This window comes from Mangifera indica, unplaced genomic scaffold (genome assembly GCF_011075055.1).
Source record: "Mangifera indica cultivar Alphonso unplaced genomic scaffold, CATAS_Mindica_2.1 Un_0035, whole genome shotgun sequence".
Taxonomy (NCBI): domain Eukaryota; kingdom Viridiplantae; phylum Streptophyta; class Magnoliopsida; order Sapindales; family Anacardiaceae; genus Mangifera; species Mangifera indica.
Window position 1 is genome coordinate 96,653 of NW_025401127.1, and position 16,961 is coordinate 113,613.

General features: G+C 28.3%; 1 protein-coding gene across 1 annotated transcript; it reads right to left on the reverse strand.

Moving 5' to 3' along the window:
• Positions 1-151: 151 nt before the first annotated feature.
• LOC123206421 lies at positions 152-499 on the reverse strand. The gene has a single exon (XM_044623611.1). The coding sequence runs from the start codon at positions 497-499 to the stop codon at positions 152-154; it is 348 nt and encodes a 115-aa protein (XP_044479546.1).
• Between the last annotated feature and the right edge of the window lie 16,462 nt (positions 500-16,961).

A 16,961-nucleotide genomic window follows, 5' to 3' on the forward strand; every position in this document is an offset into this window, starting at 1 on the left:
AAACTCTTCTTCCCAGCTGTGGCAAACATTTTGAGTGGTTTCGAAGTGAAAACAGAGATTTCATATGAAACTTACATCAATTTTATAACTTACCCATCTCTAGGCTCTCAAAGTAATGAAAATTTCAGAACACAAATTGCAGTCAGGCCTTTTAGTTCATCATAGAAGTTTTACACTTCAAAACCAAAGCAAGAACCAAAAGAATGATGATGATACCACCAGAAGAACCCCCAAATCTGTGTATCCAGTAAGGATCAAACCTGGAAAAGGTCTGGTCCAGGTAAAGGGGGGAGGCTATGGCCAAGATGAGAAGCAAAAGCAAAAGAGGCAACCAGGAATCAAGATTGATGAGTTGGTCTTTGAGTTCCAAGTCGCTTGCCGCCCTTCGGTTGATATAGAGAGGTGAAAACACAGCTAGAAGCGTCAAGCTAATAGCCAGCAACCTATCACATGAAGAAGACCGGCTACTCCTGCACATGCATGCAGCTGGTGGCTCCATTCAGGATCAGGAATAACTCTCAGGAGAAAAGAAAACACCCTTTATTTCTGTGGGAACCAAGTTTAGCTAGATCCCAGCTTTCATTTTAGAGAGGTTTACAGTGATTTTCAATCATGTGATTTCCAGTGACGTGCCTGGGCTGAATAGTAAAAAAACAAGAAAAAGATTGACTCTCCTTCATGATCATTGATTCTGTATACGCTTTACAAACGGAGGACTCTCTTTTTAGCCCATCACTTCCGGGAGAAAATTAAGGATGGCTGCTTCTTGATGAAGCTGATGCTTCTATTTTTGTATTGGATGGATGAGAATAATGTAGAATTCTCCATTAACCATTATATTTAATTGGGAATTCGATGCTTTCTGCATCTCGTGAATTATCAAAATTCTTATACATAATTCTAGTTGGCATGGCAGAACATATGCCTACCGTCGTCTACTATTTTCAAGGACGGCAACAGCAGCAATGCCACGTAAATGAAGAAGTGAACATCAGCATAAGAGGTGGCCAAGTTACTCCGAAAAGTAGCATGTTTCATTTAATCGGTATAAAAATCATAAAAAAGAAATCGAGCATTCTTCAATTCTACCACGTTAAGAGCTTCAACGTCTTCCTCTTCCTGATCTACTACTGGTCCTCGCTATCAACCTCTCCGGCTCCACTCTTTGTAATGACTACCAATTTGCTCAGAATCTCTCATTTAGTTGACAAGTTGTCTAAGGAAGATATCTTAGGCTTGCATGAGGAGGAGTGTTGAAAGGAAACAGATCGTGGTGTGATAAAATAAGATTATTGAAGATTAGTTAACTGATTTTATCCTATAAATATAGAGAGATATCAATGTAGAATATTTTTTAAACATAGCATTTAATAGAGTTTTATGACATGTAAATCTACTATGATATGTAGAACTCCTACATAAACAGTGTAGGAAACATTTAAAGCATGCCAAAAGTTATTATGTGAATACTGTAAACATAAATTAGCATATTCGGATTTAAGTTTGCAACAAAGTCCATTTAAATATGATATGAGATGTTGACGTGACTCATTTTCATAATCCCATTTGTCACCTACTGCATTCATTTTAAAAGACATGATCTCTATGTGTCTTTTGTGTTTTATGGTTCTAGTGAAAAAAAAACTATTTCTTTTATAAAATGACATTTCTTATTTTAGAGAGGTAGTTTGGACATTTAAATAGATGTTCAACTATCAATAACTCTCTCATGCCATGCAATTGACAGTTAAAGTAGACCCTATCAGATCAATTCATCATGGGTGAACTTAGACTTAATAAATAGAATTCATGTATATTCTAAAGAGATTTTAAAAAAAAAGGTAGCTGCCCACTATTTCATTCTTGTTTTGGTCTTCTGTTGAGAATCCGAATTCTTTATGTTTTAAGGAAAACATTATTATTTGGTCGTTGTCATGGTGATTGATTGGATTACCTTACCTAATTAACAACTTCGAATGATCATGGAGACAACCTAAATAACAACCGCAGGCAGATTTTCCTTACCATTTTTACGGGACAAGCACTCTTTTAGCTTAGGAAGTGTAAGATAATACTGCCTTTACTGTTCAAGCAAAAAATGTAGGAGGAAATAGAATTATGAGCTTTGGTTGAGATATTCAGCTGACATGTCTTCTTTGTTGAAGCTGGGTGATGACATAAATGAACCTTCCTTGGCTCTTACCGATGTTGGGATTCCTCTGCAGATTGAATCACAAGGAAAATATTTTCAAGCCTCAATGTTAAATTACCCTTTTCAAGATTTTTTACCACCCATTTTTTCATATTTTCTAACATACTTGGCGTCAAGCCATGAATAGAATGAAAAGAAAGAAAGGCCATGTTCAACTATCTTTCTGATGGGTCCTACGATGACAATTTTTCCTTCTTTGTGTTGGAGTAACTTAATTTTGGGTTTGGCACAGGAGGGCTAATGGCCCTCGGCTTCATACTGGGTGTCTTGCCGCTACAGTTGCATGGATTCAGAAGGAATAAGATTGGCAAACTTTCCTCACATGAAAGATCTGTCTTTGTACGTTCGGGGCATACAAAGTTCAGTTTGATATAATATAAAAAAATTTTAAAATTAAATTTTAAATATAATTTTAAAAATTTTAAACCAAATCAAACTAAAAAAATATGAGTTAATCTTGTTTGGATTACGATTAAAACTAATAAAAAATTATTCACTTTCAAATATTTTATACTTTATAAATAATAGTTGAATTATAAGTATCTAAAATATGAAATAAATATGTAAAATGAAATAAAAGGCATATGTAATAAAATAAACATATAAAAAAATGATAAATTAAATATAAAAACCATGTTGCACGCCGTAATTATCTAATTAAAAAACTCTATTAAATATGGTTTTATAGATATTTATTTTAAAAAATACGATTTACAATTTAATTTAGTTTGAAAATACTCAAATTACCACCCAAACTGTAAATCATTTTTTTTCTAATATTCATCAATTCAAACTAAACTGTTTTATAAAGTAATTCATAATTTTTAATAATTTAGTTTAATTTTACGATTTGAACTAAGTTACGTAGACTCCTCTTACATAGACATTTCATATAGAAATTTTATTGAGATTAATTAGAACACCTTACTTCACTTAATTTTAAATTTTTACTGAATTGCTGTAATGGGAAAAAAGCAATGCATAAATTTCTGTTAATTATGAGATTTTAATAAGTTACACGATGAATGGCATTGCCTATGGATCCACTGGAGTCGTGAGGAATATGGATGAAAATATTTTTATTTATAGAAAAAATAAATTTTACTTATTATTTGCATATGTTGAAGGGATTTGTTGAAAGGGAAAGGAAAATGAAGGCATATTTATTTGATAGCATTAATGCCTAGGAATTGACAAAGGGCTTGAATGCAGGACATCGATCTTTTAAAGAACAATATTTAGCAGAAACACTGCTTTCATCCAAAGTTGACACTTTTCAATCTTTCCAAAGTTTCTAATTTTGTCTGCTAACTTTACGAAAAATAATTAAAAGTAATTAGATTAGGCTAAAAAAAAATTTAATAAAATTATGTATATTTATTTTTAATATACAAATAAATATAAATTTAATATATATCATCATATAATTGAATAATTTTAATTAAAAAATAATATTTAATTATATAATGATATATACAAATATATTTTTTTTTCCGGTACCATCCCACTCTCTCTCCCTTCTCTCCTCATCATTGTATTGTGAAACTCACTTTGCCCCTCTATTCATGACACTAACAATGCAGATGATTGCCTCCAAGTGGTAGTTTCACTGACCAAAAAAAAAGGCTTTCTGTATAATAATGTATAGATTCAAGCTTTTATTTATGATATTTTAAAATTAAACTCTTGATAAAGGATTCGTCTTATTCAGTATATTGGTTTTATTCTAAAAAAATAGTCCAATTCGAATAAGATTCTTCGTTATTAAGAAAAAACAAACAAATGATGAATGTAAAGAATCACTATAATAACACAATCACGACTGGCACCATACTGCCATGACTCACATACAACCCCCCCGTTGCTGGGCTTTAAGATTATTAGGTAGTTAAGATTTGGAAAAATAATTGGTTTTAGTGAGAGTAGGAAGAATAATATAAAGATTCAAATAGAGTATTTTTGTTTTTTACTAATCAAAAGATACAAGTAAATATTTTTATTAACAAAATGGAATGACTGGAAATAATGTAAAATTTTATATTTAATTTCAAATTATTTAATTATATATTTATATATAATTATTAGTACTTAAATAGATGCTTGTTATAAGATTTTTTTCCTTTTATATTTTAATTACAAAAACATTCCCAATTTCTATATTCTACATGATTTTCTAAAATAATAATATTATATATATAATTTTATATATAAATAACGATATATTATTATATAATTTGATATTATTTTATTTTTAATTTTTAATTATATAAAAATATATTATTATTTATATATAAAAATTATACAGATGATATTAGTTTTTCCTTTTTCAATCTAAACACCAATCCTATGATTAAGCAAATGACAATTGGGCTTTTATCCAACCCCAAACCCAACCCCTTTTGATATCTAATATTATTTATTAATAAAATTATTTATATTTATTTTATATATATAAATAAACACATATTTAATATATGTATTTCATGGCCGTCAAGAGAAAGAGACAGGGGGAAAAGGGAGGACGGGCCTACAACAGTGATAATAAATAGAGACATTAAATGGTCACGTGATTGGGAACAATTGTCTCTGATTTTGGGCTTTCATTCTACAACGCTTAACATGTGATTAGTGGGCGCCTCTCTCTTCACCATTAAACAGAGGCCGTAGTAGCACATCGCCTTCGCCACATTGTCTTCTTGCTAAAAATAATTGCATGCGGTGGACCTCACCTCCTTTACTGTGACATTTCTCTCCTATTAGATCATATGACTATTTGATTAGGCGTTCATGCAAAATTATATATAACCACTATTTTTTTATTTGGTATTAAAGTTCAATTCAAATTGAGTTAACTCAAATTCAAAAATTAGTATGATTAAGTTTAACTTAACTCAAATTTGTTTAAGTTAAATTTGAGTTAAACTCGAACTAAAATCAGATTAAAAAAAATATAATTTAGTTTAATTTATAAACTAGATGGATGATTTAAATCAATTCAAATTTTGTTTGTGATTTTATTCTAATTATATAAAAAAATTATTAAAACGATATTGTTTTATTTATTATTAAATAAATAATATTATTTTATTAATAAATAAGAGTGTATCGTTGTCACATCTCCTTCAAAAGCCATGCGTTCCTGAGCAACTTAGTCGCTAACTTGGTGATTAGATGCTCTAGTTTAGTCCCCACAACAATTAGGGCATGCAATTTATTACCCAGACGATAATTAATTCGAAAATTATGAAAGAATTTGAAAATGAATATATTGAGAATAACTAAATATTCTTGTAATTTTCTACGAAACTTGCAGGAAAAACTGCGTAGGTCTTGTAAAATCTTGACAAATACTAGGTTTGCAGAGGATAATTTCGTACTTTAATATTTTATAAAAAAGGAAAAATGTATAAAATGACAAAAAGATACGTTTAATATTTTTTGAGTTCGAAAATTCAAAACAACGAGTTTAAAACTTGAATTAAATAAAAACACAAATTAAATGTGAATAATTCACGTTTTTAATAACTAAGATTATACCGGTGTGTATATTAAAACAAATCAAAACAAAAACAATTCACTTTAAACATTTCGAATAAAGAGTTAAAAAGTGCGACAAAAGGCATGAAAATGGCAAAGAACAATGAATAAAACTTTCAAATACACTGTAAACCTTTGCCTCCAAATATGTCAGCCTCTAAGTACCCGGATTTTGGCCAAAAATTATATCAGAGCTTAGGAGATTGATTTTGCCAAATGTGGAGAATTATTGAAAATTGAGTTTATGTATGGGAATAATTTCATCAAACTTAAATTTAAAGTTATGCGAGTATAAAAATGGGAATTTTAATCATTTTTGTATAAACCCTTTAAAATTTTGTTATTTTAATTAAAGTCTCTTATCTATGCAATTATTTTTTAAAAAAAAAATGTTATAAACTTTTTTAGTTAGCTAATTAATATTAAACCAGAAGTATTTACTAAAACTAAATAAATATGCATTCATTTAATAAGTAAAAACCACTCATATCATACATCACTAATATGTAAAATTATTTAAATACCCTCATTAAACAATGCTACAAAAGCATACAAAGAATGTCATATAAAACCGAAAACATCATCATCCATAATGTGACACATGGTGTGTAGTTGAACATAACAAAATGTCTCAAATCTCCATTACATAAATAGACATGAATAATACATAATTAAAGATTGAATTGCTCTCATGTCGAATTTATGCTTTTTGATCAATGCTCATCTTGTAGTCATTACAATCACTTGTACTTGCATCTAAATTAAGAAGTAAGTACAAAGTCACTCAGTAAATAAGAGATTTTATTGCTCTATTTACATAATTTTCAAAATACATTTGACTCGATTTATCATAACTTAGTCATCTGGAGTCTATTTCTAAACTCTCACTAGAATGACAATGGGTCATATAACTTATTCTGTATCTCAAGAACCTTTAGACTACTTAACATATCTCTCAGCGTCAACCGTGTTCCATTCGATCACTAAGGATCACTTCGGGGGTAATTAATTAAAATAAGCAAAATTTTAAGCGTTTATACGTTTTTAGACCACCCTAAAAAAGTTTTACCAAAATAAGCAAACCGTATTTTTTTTACCCTTTTTACCCTTATGTTGAAAAACCCAGTAAAAATATTTTTTCTGAGAATATGCGTCGGTTTACGGCGGTTACGATGGTAGCTAGAGATTTTACAGTGAAACCCTAAATATGTCGAATGTATATAGATGTTTTTGAATGTTTCGATCACTTAAAATGACGTAGTTTCGATGTTAATGAATGCCTAGAAGTGTAGCCGTTGAGAGACAAAAACGCGCAAATTTACAGTCACGCAAACTGCGCAAATTTACAGTGTTACGCAAACTGCGTAAATCGCGCAAACACTGTTTACACCGCGCAAACCTGTTCACATCGCGCAATCATTGTTTACATCGCGCAAAAGTAGATATTATAGTCTGTGAACAGTATTTTTTGTGCGATTTTGCAAGCAGTTTGCGCGATGTAAACAGTATTTGCGCAGTTTGCGTGACACTGTTCACAGTTTGCACTTTTGTCCCTCAACGGCTACACTTCTAGGCATCCATTAACATCGAAACTACATCATTTTAAGCGTTCGAAACATTCAAAAACATCCATATACATTCGATATATTTAGGGTTTCACTGTAAAATCCCTAGCTACCATCGTAACCGTCGTAAACCGACGCATATTCTCAGAAAAAATATTTTTACTGGGTTTTTCAACATAAGGGTAAAAAGGGTAAAAAAATTATGGTTTGCTTATTTTGGTAAAACTTGTCTAGGGTGGCCTAAAAACGTATAAACGCTTAATTTTTTGCCTATTTTAATTAATTACCCTCACTTCGGATCCAACTAATGTGACTATATTAACTTTTGGTGAAAACAATATCATTTGTAACTATAATTATAATTGTAACTATATATTATATCAATCGGATTAGATCATCCTTATCCCATAGGCGTTCATTCATGATATTTAAAATACGTAAAACAACCTGTTTTCACTCCCTATGTGGTCTCTACAAATTTCTCAACAAATCACTGCATTATAACAAGTATTTCTACCAATCTAGCATGTATGCAATTCAATCTTTTCTTCATATTACATCGCACGACATCAACACATCATCCTTTCGCCATTCATGCATGTATTATTATCAACATACAACATCACATAATCATCATCAATTCCACTGGATACAAGGTATAACAATGCAACACTAACATATCATAAAACATAATATAGATCATACTAATTCTTACAATCCATGGCAAAACTGTATCACAACAATAGACATCATTATCAACTGCTACAATAAGCATCATTATTGTATCTCCAAGATTGAGGATTTGATGACGATCATCTCTTCTCTTCCACTTGCTTGATACTGTGCTCACTGAAAAAGCCTTTGCCGTCATTGAAACTGCCAACCAAATGCTAAGAAATGCTCAAAGTTTCTCTCCCTTTTCTCAGGAAAGCAAATTGGAATAATAGATAAAGATCCCAAAATTTTACCAATATGTCTTATAAAACTTATTTTCCAATATCGCCATAAAAGGGCATTCATGCCTCATATGGACGGTCATTCATCATTTAAAATTTTTCAATGTAAAACTTATCCATTCCAATCGACTTAGCAAGAGATGCACAAACATCCTTACCCCATGCACATTCGTTCATCATCTAAAAATCATGAAATTAACTTATTTTCATTTCAACTCAATCACAACAAAATCTTACATGAAAATTAGTGTAAAATGACTAAATTACCCTTAAAATGTATATGTGGGTGTTATAGTTTATTGATATTTTGTACCATATATGTCATATGCAATATGCATGAAGCCTGGAGTAAAATGTATTATTTTGACATAATTTAGGTTTTAATTTCTTATATAATTCATTTATATATTACATAACACATATTACCATTGCAAGATTGATCAAAATGTTAAACATTATTTTATTTTTCATGGATATGAAGAGCAATGGACCAGAATGAAGAGTAACATAATGAATTACATTCATACAAAATTAAAAAATGGTGATAATTTATAGGAAGATGAGATGTGGTGAAGGCCATTGAGTTTGAGAGGGATATTGTAACAAAATTAGTGAATGTTGTGAAGAAGATGAAGACAAAGGTGAAAGTGAAATGTTGAATGTCAATTAGACCCCACCAAATTTTTAAATTTATAGGCAAAGCAAATTAATTTCTTTACCCTTTTACTATTTGATTTGTGTTAATTGAGTTTCATTTTAAGTGAATAAGTGTTTTTTATGTCATTGAATGACATATGCTTTTAATTAATAAATAAAATTATATGCACAATTTTTATATATAACTTTATACAGAAACAACAACTATATAATTACACACAGTTATTTATAAACTATCAACTATATAATTATATTATTTATAAATAAAATTGTATATATAATACTACTACCCCTAATTAATTATCTATCCCTTTATTCTAATAATTAAAACATTATTATATGTGGAAAAAAAAACTATTAAAATTCTCGTATATATTTTTAAAATTAGAAGATTTTTGAAAATTTTAAACCCAGATTCCATATGCCAAGATCATAAAAATTATTAGAAATAATAAAATTGAAAATAAAATTGCAGGGACAAGAAAGGGGGGATTAGACAGAAGAAGTTGACAAATAAACTAAAAAAATATAGGACAAAGTATTGCCCATAGAATTGTTGAGAATACAACACTAAAAATAAATAATATATCGCTATCTATTTATGATGGTTGATTAAATATTAAAATTTAATTCATTCCCAATTGAATTGTAGTTATAATTCATTTTCCTATCAATCAATCCAATTAATCAACACAATTAATCAATCCAATTGTAGTTATAATAATATATATATATATATATATATATATATATATATATATATATATATTAAAAATCGGGGAATTCTATCCTATTTGATTAGATAGATAAACTCTATGACACAATGATCAAACTCACAATTACTGTATCGAATAAATTAATATTTTACAAGCATAATAGAAACTCAATCCAAAATTTTTCTCCAAAAATTTTAATACTTATCCAGTTTTGTTAACACTAAGTTTATATTAATGGTATTTATTCTCAAATTTTGGTTATCTTAAGGATTACCACATTAAATAATGTGATTGAATGTCATGAAAATATAACACCAATTATGTATATTGGTCTAGCACGTGAGTTGTGGGATGCATACACCCTTTTTGTAAACTCTAGTGGATGCACCTTCAGATTTAAATTATTAACTAAGACAATATGAGAAGATAGGTAATAAAATACCTGCTTTAAAAGAGATTTTTCTACCACCAATTGATTCTTTTGCATATATTTAACAACTCTTTATGTCTAGTTTCATTTAAGCCAAAAGGGCACTTTAGAGGTCCAATGATAATTAGTCGAGAGAGGGTATTTGTCAAATTAGGTAGTTCGACCAACATGGTATTCAATCAATTTGATAAATTTGGCCAAAACCTAATGATTTTTCAGCTAACCCTCTTCATACTCTCATGTTTTCCGGCCAAACCTCGACATTCGACCAAGTTCATGGGTTTAATACATAAACTTTAAATTTGAATCTAACCTAAAGTAAATGTATCACGTAACAATAATTCATCATCCTTGCATAACTCAGTCAACAATAATTAACACAACAACAAACTAGAAGTATAATAATATTATATATTTTAAATCAAGAAACACATTAATGTGAAAATTGAGTTAAGATGGAAAGATTGAATGAAGATAAAGAAATCTAATAAATGAATAAAAGTAATGTTTATGTGGTTAGCCAGTGATTATGTGTGCTTGTATAATTTCTACTTCAATTAAGAATACTACGATAACTTTTGAAACTAGTTAATGATTTATATTTTTCCCTAAACCGAGTAAAAATTTTTTTAACCAATGTATTTAAAACATCAATAAAACTGTGTGTACCTATTTTTGATACATAATTTGTGTATATATATGAGATGTCATCATGTGATTAGATATTTATTTATCATATGATGACACATCACTGTGTATATGAATTGCGTACCAAAAATAGGTACACATAATATTGCTCTTAAAACATATACAACCAAAAACACTTATACTCTCTCCATCCCAAAACGATCATGAAATCAACCACCAAAACACCAATAAAATCCAACAAATTTAACATAAAAAACTTAAACCCGAACTTACAAAAAAAAAAAAGAAGTATAGTGAAATCTCAAACTCCCACTCATTAACTTTTAAAAACTCAAACACCCACCCACAATTAATTTTTTGTTAAAATTTTCAATTAATGCTAAGGGTAAAATCATCATTTAGCAAAAAAATTAAAGTTTCATCCCAATTTCCTTTCCTATATTTAAAAACTTACATTTTACCCCCAACCCAAGGTTTGTTCCTCTTTCTTCAGTGTCGATTTCTCCTTCCCCGACCATCAGCTGTCCTCCCTTCCCCCCTTATCTCTCCTCCGGTCTCTCTTCTTAGCCTCTCCAATTGTCTTCGTCTCAGAAATCGATGCGATGAAGAGGAACAAACCCTAAGGGGGGTTTTGTCACTTTTCAAACATTGAGGTAAAATGTAAGTTTTTAAATGTAGGAAAGAAAATTGTGATGAAACTTTAATTTTTTGTTAAATGATAATTTTATCTCTAATGTTAATTAAAATTTTTAATGAAAAATTGATTGTGGGAAGATGTTTGAGCTTTTGAAAGTTAGTAGGTGGGAGTGTGACAGTCCACTGTACCTTGGGTGGGAATAAGTCCTTTGGCCAACAAAAAAAATTAAAGCCTTAAAAGATTGCATTCATTCCAGTTCTTAATCATAACTAACCTTCTTTCTAAGATATGGTCGGATTTTGCTAAAAAGTGTTTTACAGATATCGACAATGACTTTTGAAAACGGTGAAGAATGATAAAAAATTCAGTTTGTTTATTTAGGTAATTTGGTCAAACTCAAGACTGACAATTAATATATATATAAAAGGTCGGCATACTTGGTTTCTAAAGTTTGTTTATTTAAATTGACATCCTTGTAACAATGATACACATAAAATTATATCTATCTATTTTATATATATAAATAAATATATATTTGATATATTATAAAATAATTAAAAAAATTAAATTAAAAATAAAATAATATCTAATCACATAATAATATATCATATACGTATATATTTATATAACAAAAAGAGGGTATGTATAACATTGTTCAATGATAAAATAATAATTATATTAAAAAAAGAGTAATACTATGTGTATTCATGTTAATGATACAAATAGATATGTATTTATATATGTCATCATGTGATTGTGTGTTAAATGATCCTTAATTCAAAATTATATAATTACATAATAATACATATAAATATATATTTATTTATATACTCAAAATAAGTATATATAGTTTTGCGGTAAAAAAAAAAAGAGGTTATTTATTAAAATGACCATAAATTTTTAGGAGGTTATAAAAATTCACCAAGAACTTGGGAATAAACCAATATAGCCAACAGATTAGATATTGACGAAAATGCCCCCATATGTAAATTGAATTTTTAATATATTGTCCTTCATTTTCAAAATTTTAGCCTAACTCTTGTCGCATTTTCGACCAAAAATATGACTGAAAGCAACCACATTCACCTTCCAAACCCTATAAGGCATGTTTTCTGCTCATCTCCTCTGTCTCTTCAATCAAGTTACTCAAGTATATTTTTGTGTTTATAGTTGGAAGTTACTGTTTTTGGTCTAAGGATGAAAGTTGCGGAATTTTGGTTGTTTTGGTGATTAAATTGCGAATTTGTTTCGGATTCATTGCGTTTTAAGTGTCTTCATAGTAGATCAAGTGGATTTGTATAGGTATAGGGTTTAAATTGATGATTTTAACTTGAAAATCGAAGTTCAATTTATACATTAAACTTTGAAGAGCATTCAGTTTAAAAATCTAATATTTTCAACGTGATTCATAATATCATCATCTATCGTTATCCATCGATCTTCATATTTAACTAACATAATAATATCTGACATTTTTATCAATCTTACAATAATAATGTAATTTACTTTAGAATAAAAAAGTATAATTTAAAAAAAATTTAAACTCCTTACAAAAATTTATTTCACCCAAAATTTTATGCTATTAGTATATAAAGTACACTAAACATGTAAAATCTAAAATATCCCAAAGATTCAATATATCACATTTAACCCCTTATATTTTAAAGTCTTAAATTTACCCTTATTAAAAGTTTAACATATTCTTACGAAGTTCAACATAATACTTTTAAACTTCAAGAAAAAAAACATAAAATTTCATCTAAATGATATAATCCATCAATATAGCCTCGTGCCTTCTTTTATATGACATTGCATCAACTTAAGAAGAAAAAACAAGTGGATATTGATCATAATACTTGTATATAATGACCTTTCTTACTAATTTTTCCTTTTATAGATTTCAGAAATGAGATTTTAAGATGGTAATAATAATAGTTAGAGTAAACAGACATTCGGATTTTGTTGAAAGTTTAAAGAAGAAGACGAAATTGTATTTAATTTAATTGTTTGACTATATTAGCATACTCTTTCGATCTCTTGGCTAATACCCAAAAAAAAAAATGGTCACTCTAATTAATAAACATTAAAGAAACATTAATGATAAGGTTGGATTCGGAGTATTAATATGATTGGTAAGTTAATAAATTTTAGAGTGAGACAATGAATTGTCCCCTCTTTTTCTAACACATTCATACCTTACCTTTTATGAATACTATGCATAAATTTCATGATTCTAATACCCTTTATCTTCCTAGGACATTATTTTTATTATAATATTTAATTATTTTGAACTCAAAGTTGAATTATTGTGTCCATATTTTTCTTTCAATAATAATGCTGAATCTATTAGACTAATAATTGAGATAGAGTAGATATTGTGTATTATATCGTATATTAAAAATTTAATTTTGTTATATTATATGAATTTTAAAAAATAAAATAATGAAAAATAAGTAATATTATATATATTTATTATATAATTAAGTATTATTTTATTCTTAATTCAAAATTTTTTAAACATATAATAATATATATATATATATATTTATTATATTATATTAATTTAATATATTATATTAATTTAATATATTTTATAATATATATATATATATTATATTATAACAGGATACCCACAATAAAGGTTCAATTTATCAATTGATACATATTTTGGAAATTAAAGGAGGAGATAGATAACATACAGATTTGCAATGAGTAGCAATTGGGTCAGTATCACGTGGCAGAGAGAGAGTGGTGGGCCATATGAAAAAGACATGTTGCCTGAAGAGGAGCATACTGTTACCCAGGAAACATTTACATTAAACACATAAAATAATTGAAAATAAAAAAGAACTATTAAATATCAAATTAAAATTAAAAAACCAAAGAGTTAGAAATAATAATATTATTAGAAAATTAATAAGAAAAGAAATTATTAATTAAATATAATATAGTGGAAGTAACTGGGGCGTTAACGGCGTGAAAGAGCGTCAAGATTCGGGTTGACTGGGGTCGGAGCCAGAACTGACCTTCCCGAGGTGGAAAAAGTGCAGGGTAACTTTTTCTGTCTGTCATTTCCTTTTCTTCCACTCATTTATTTTTTACCCTTTCTCCTTTAAGTGAAAGAAAATAGTAAATCAAATCCAGCAGCTCCTCTAATACTCTACCTTGTCCAATTTTATTTTTGAATTCAGTAACAATTGAATTTTATTTTGGATGAAGTTTAGTGAAGTGTATTTTCAACTTTGTTTATTAATAAAGTTAGGATTGCATTTGAACTAAATCGATTTTAACTTTGAATCAATTTAACCTTTTCAAATTTGTTCGAATTTAACTTATTTAAAAATAATTGGGTTTAAATTTGACTCAAATTCGGTTATAATACCAAACGAATCAAACAAAAAAGGGTCAAAATAATATTATTTTAATTAATTCAAATTGAATATTTACAAGCTCACTAGGTTAATGAACAAACATCTCTCAAATTTAAATTTGATAATATTAAATTTTAAGGATCAAATTTACTTAAACTAAACTTATTTCAAATTTATTCAAACAATTGTTTTTTTTTTTTTTACTCCAACACATTTAACTTTAAGTCAACCCTAAACAAAGTTTTTGAAAACCACTTTTCAAAAATTAATTATGTCATTAACTTGTTCGTTATTGGTCTTTCCTTCCACTTCAATCCATTTTGCTTCGTGCCCTAATTTCCACTCCAACCAACAAGACTTAGGTGGCATTGACATTGTCTCACCCAAGGTTTGTCTTAAAACACTTTTTTATCCCTGTTTAACATAAATAACACTTTTAACTAAAAACCAAACATAAAGAACACTTTCTAACCTAAAATTAAAACCCTAAAAACATCCCATAGAAGACTTTTAGCCATTCACCCGCCATGACTTTGGCGCCGTTGAATATGTTTCTCTTAACGTCTATTCAGTTCACTACATTACGATAGTTTCTTCATTTCAATTCCTTTTCTGCGAAAGTCTTCAACAAACTTTTGCCTTTCTTTGTCGTTTTTCCAATAATCTTTGGTATTCGACAATGTCAACTAAGTAAGTCAACTAATTTCTATTTGCTCAGTTTGAATATTGTGAGTCTATGACTAGGGCTTGTAAGTTTATCAGTTTTGCTTTTCAATTTATTGATAAGTTTTTTGGTGTCGTTTCTTCTTACTGAATATTGTGATTCTATGATTCTTCTTGTTGCATATTCTTTTATTTTTTTCAATCTTTGGCAACCACAAGCCTTGAGCAAAGAACTATCGAGCCATAAAGCAAGTTGAACACAAACAATTCTTTTTCCAGGCTTAGTGAGCTTGAGCTGAAGTTGATGTTTGCCTTCCCAAAAACACGTTGAATCATGTTTGGATTCAGTACAATTTGAATTCAGCTCTACTTGTATCTCTAGTATGAGAAGGTTTTTTGTTCACATCTTGAGTTGGCTTGCACACTAGTGATGCATTTAATCATTGATCGGGTAACTTGTCATTTTTTTACAACTAATCATCTCTTGAATGTCCAATTTGTGAATTTGACCGAGAATGTGCTTTTACAATAACAATATCTAGATTCATAAATAACATATGATTTAAGGTTATCTTGACTTTTTAAATAATATATTTTTAAGTCCTGTAAATATTTTTTATTTTCTAAAATCTTATTTTAATTTAGAATCCATTTTACATTCTCTTAATTATTTTCTCTAATTTTCAAACACTTTTTTCTCTGTGTCTCCGATTCTTAAATAAAATAAAACTTTAATTTTATTTTAATAAGTTTATTTTATCATGTGGGTATAGTTGCATTTATCAAATTTTTTTATTATTATTATTGTTCTAACATAGATCTTGTCCATATTAGTTGAACTAGATCCATAACTACTGTCTCAAGTAAGTTAAGATTTTACAAACATAATTGAGACTCAAATTCAAATATTCCTCTTAAAAGTTTTAGTGCTCCACCAATTTTGTCATTTATCTAATTTTAATAATTATATTTTGATTGATGTAGTATGCTCACATCTACAAGATTGATATTCTTTCCTTCTTTCTTAAGAATCTTATTAGCTCACCCGAAAGTTAAGTTTTGGTTTCCCTTATTCTTTATCAAAAAAGTCACACAAATTGTAAAATAAAATAAAATAAAAATACAAAAATATTTTAAAAGAGACACCAGCCCTAACCACCATACTTTTGACACTAGACCTTCATTCTTTAATACTAGTTTAAAGAATGGAGATGAAGATGGAGATGTGAGATGGTTTTTCCCTTTTGCATTTTATTTGTTTGGATTTGGGTTTTAGAAAGTTATATGAGTATAATACGATGAATGGTGAACATTATATTTGTAAAGAATATTGTCATAATTTAGATAAGGAAAAATACAAAAACATGTATATGTAGGTTTAATAAAACATATTGTCAATAATATGTATAGTAATATCAATTCTAATTTTAGTACTTTTCATGGAACACCGGGTTAAACTCAATGTAATCAAAATATTTAATTAGTCATTAGACCTAACATAACACAATATATAATCAATTTTCAAATTATAGTTTCAATATTTTTAAACACAATACATAACCAAAATAT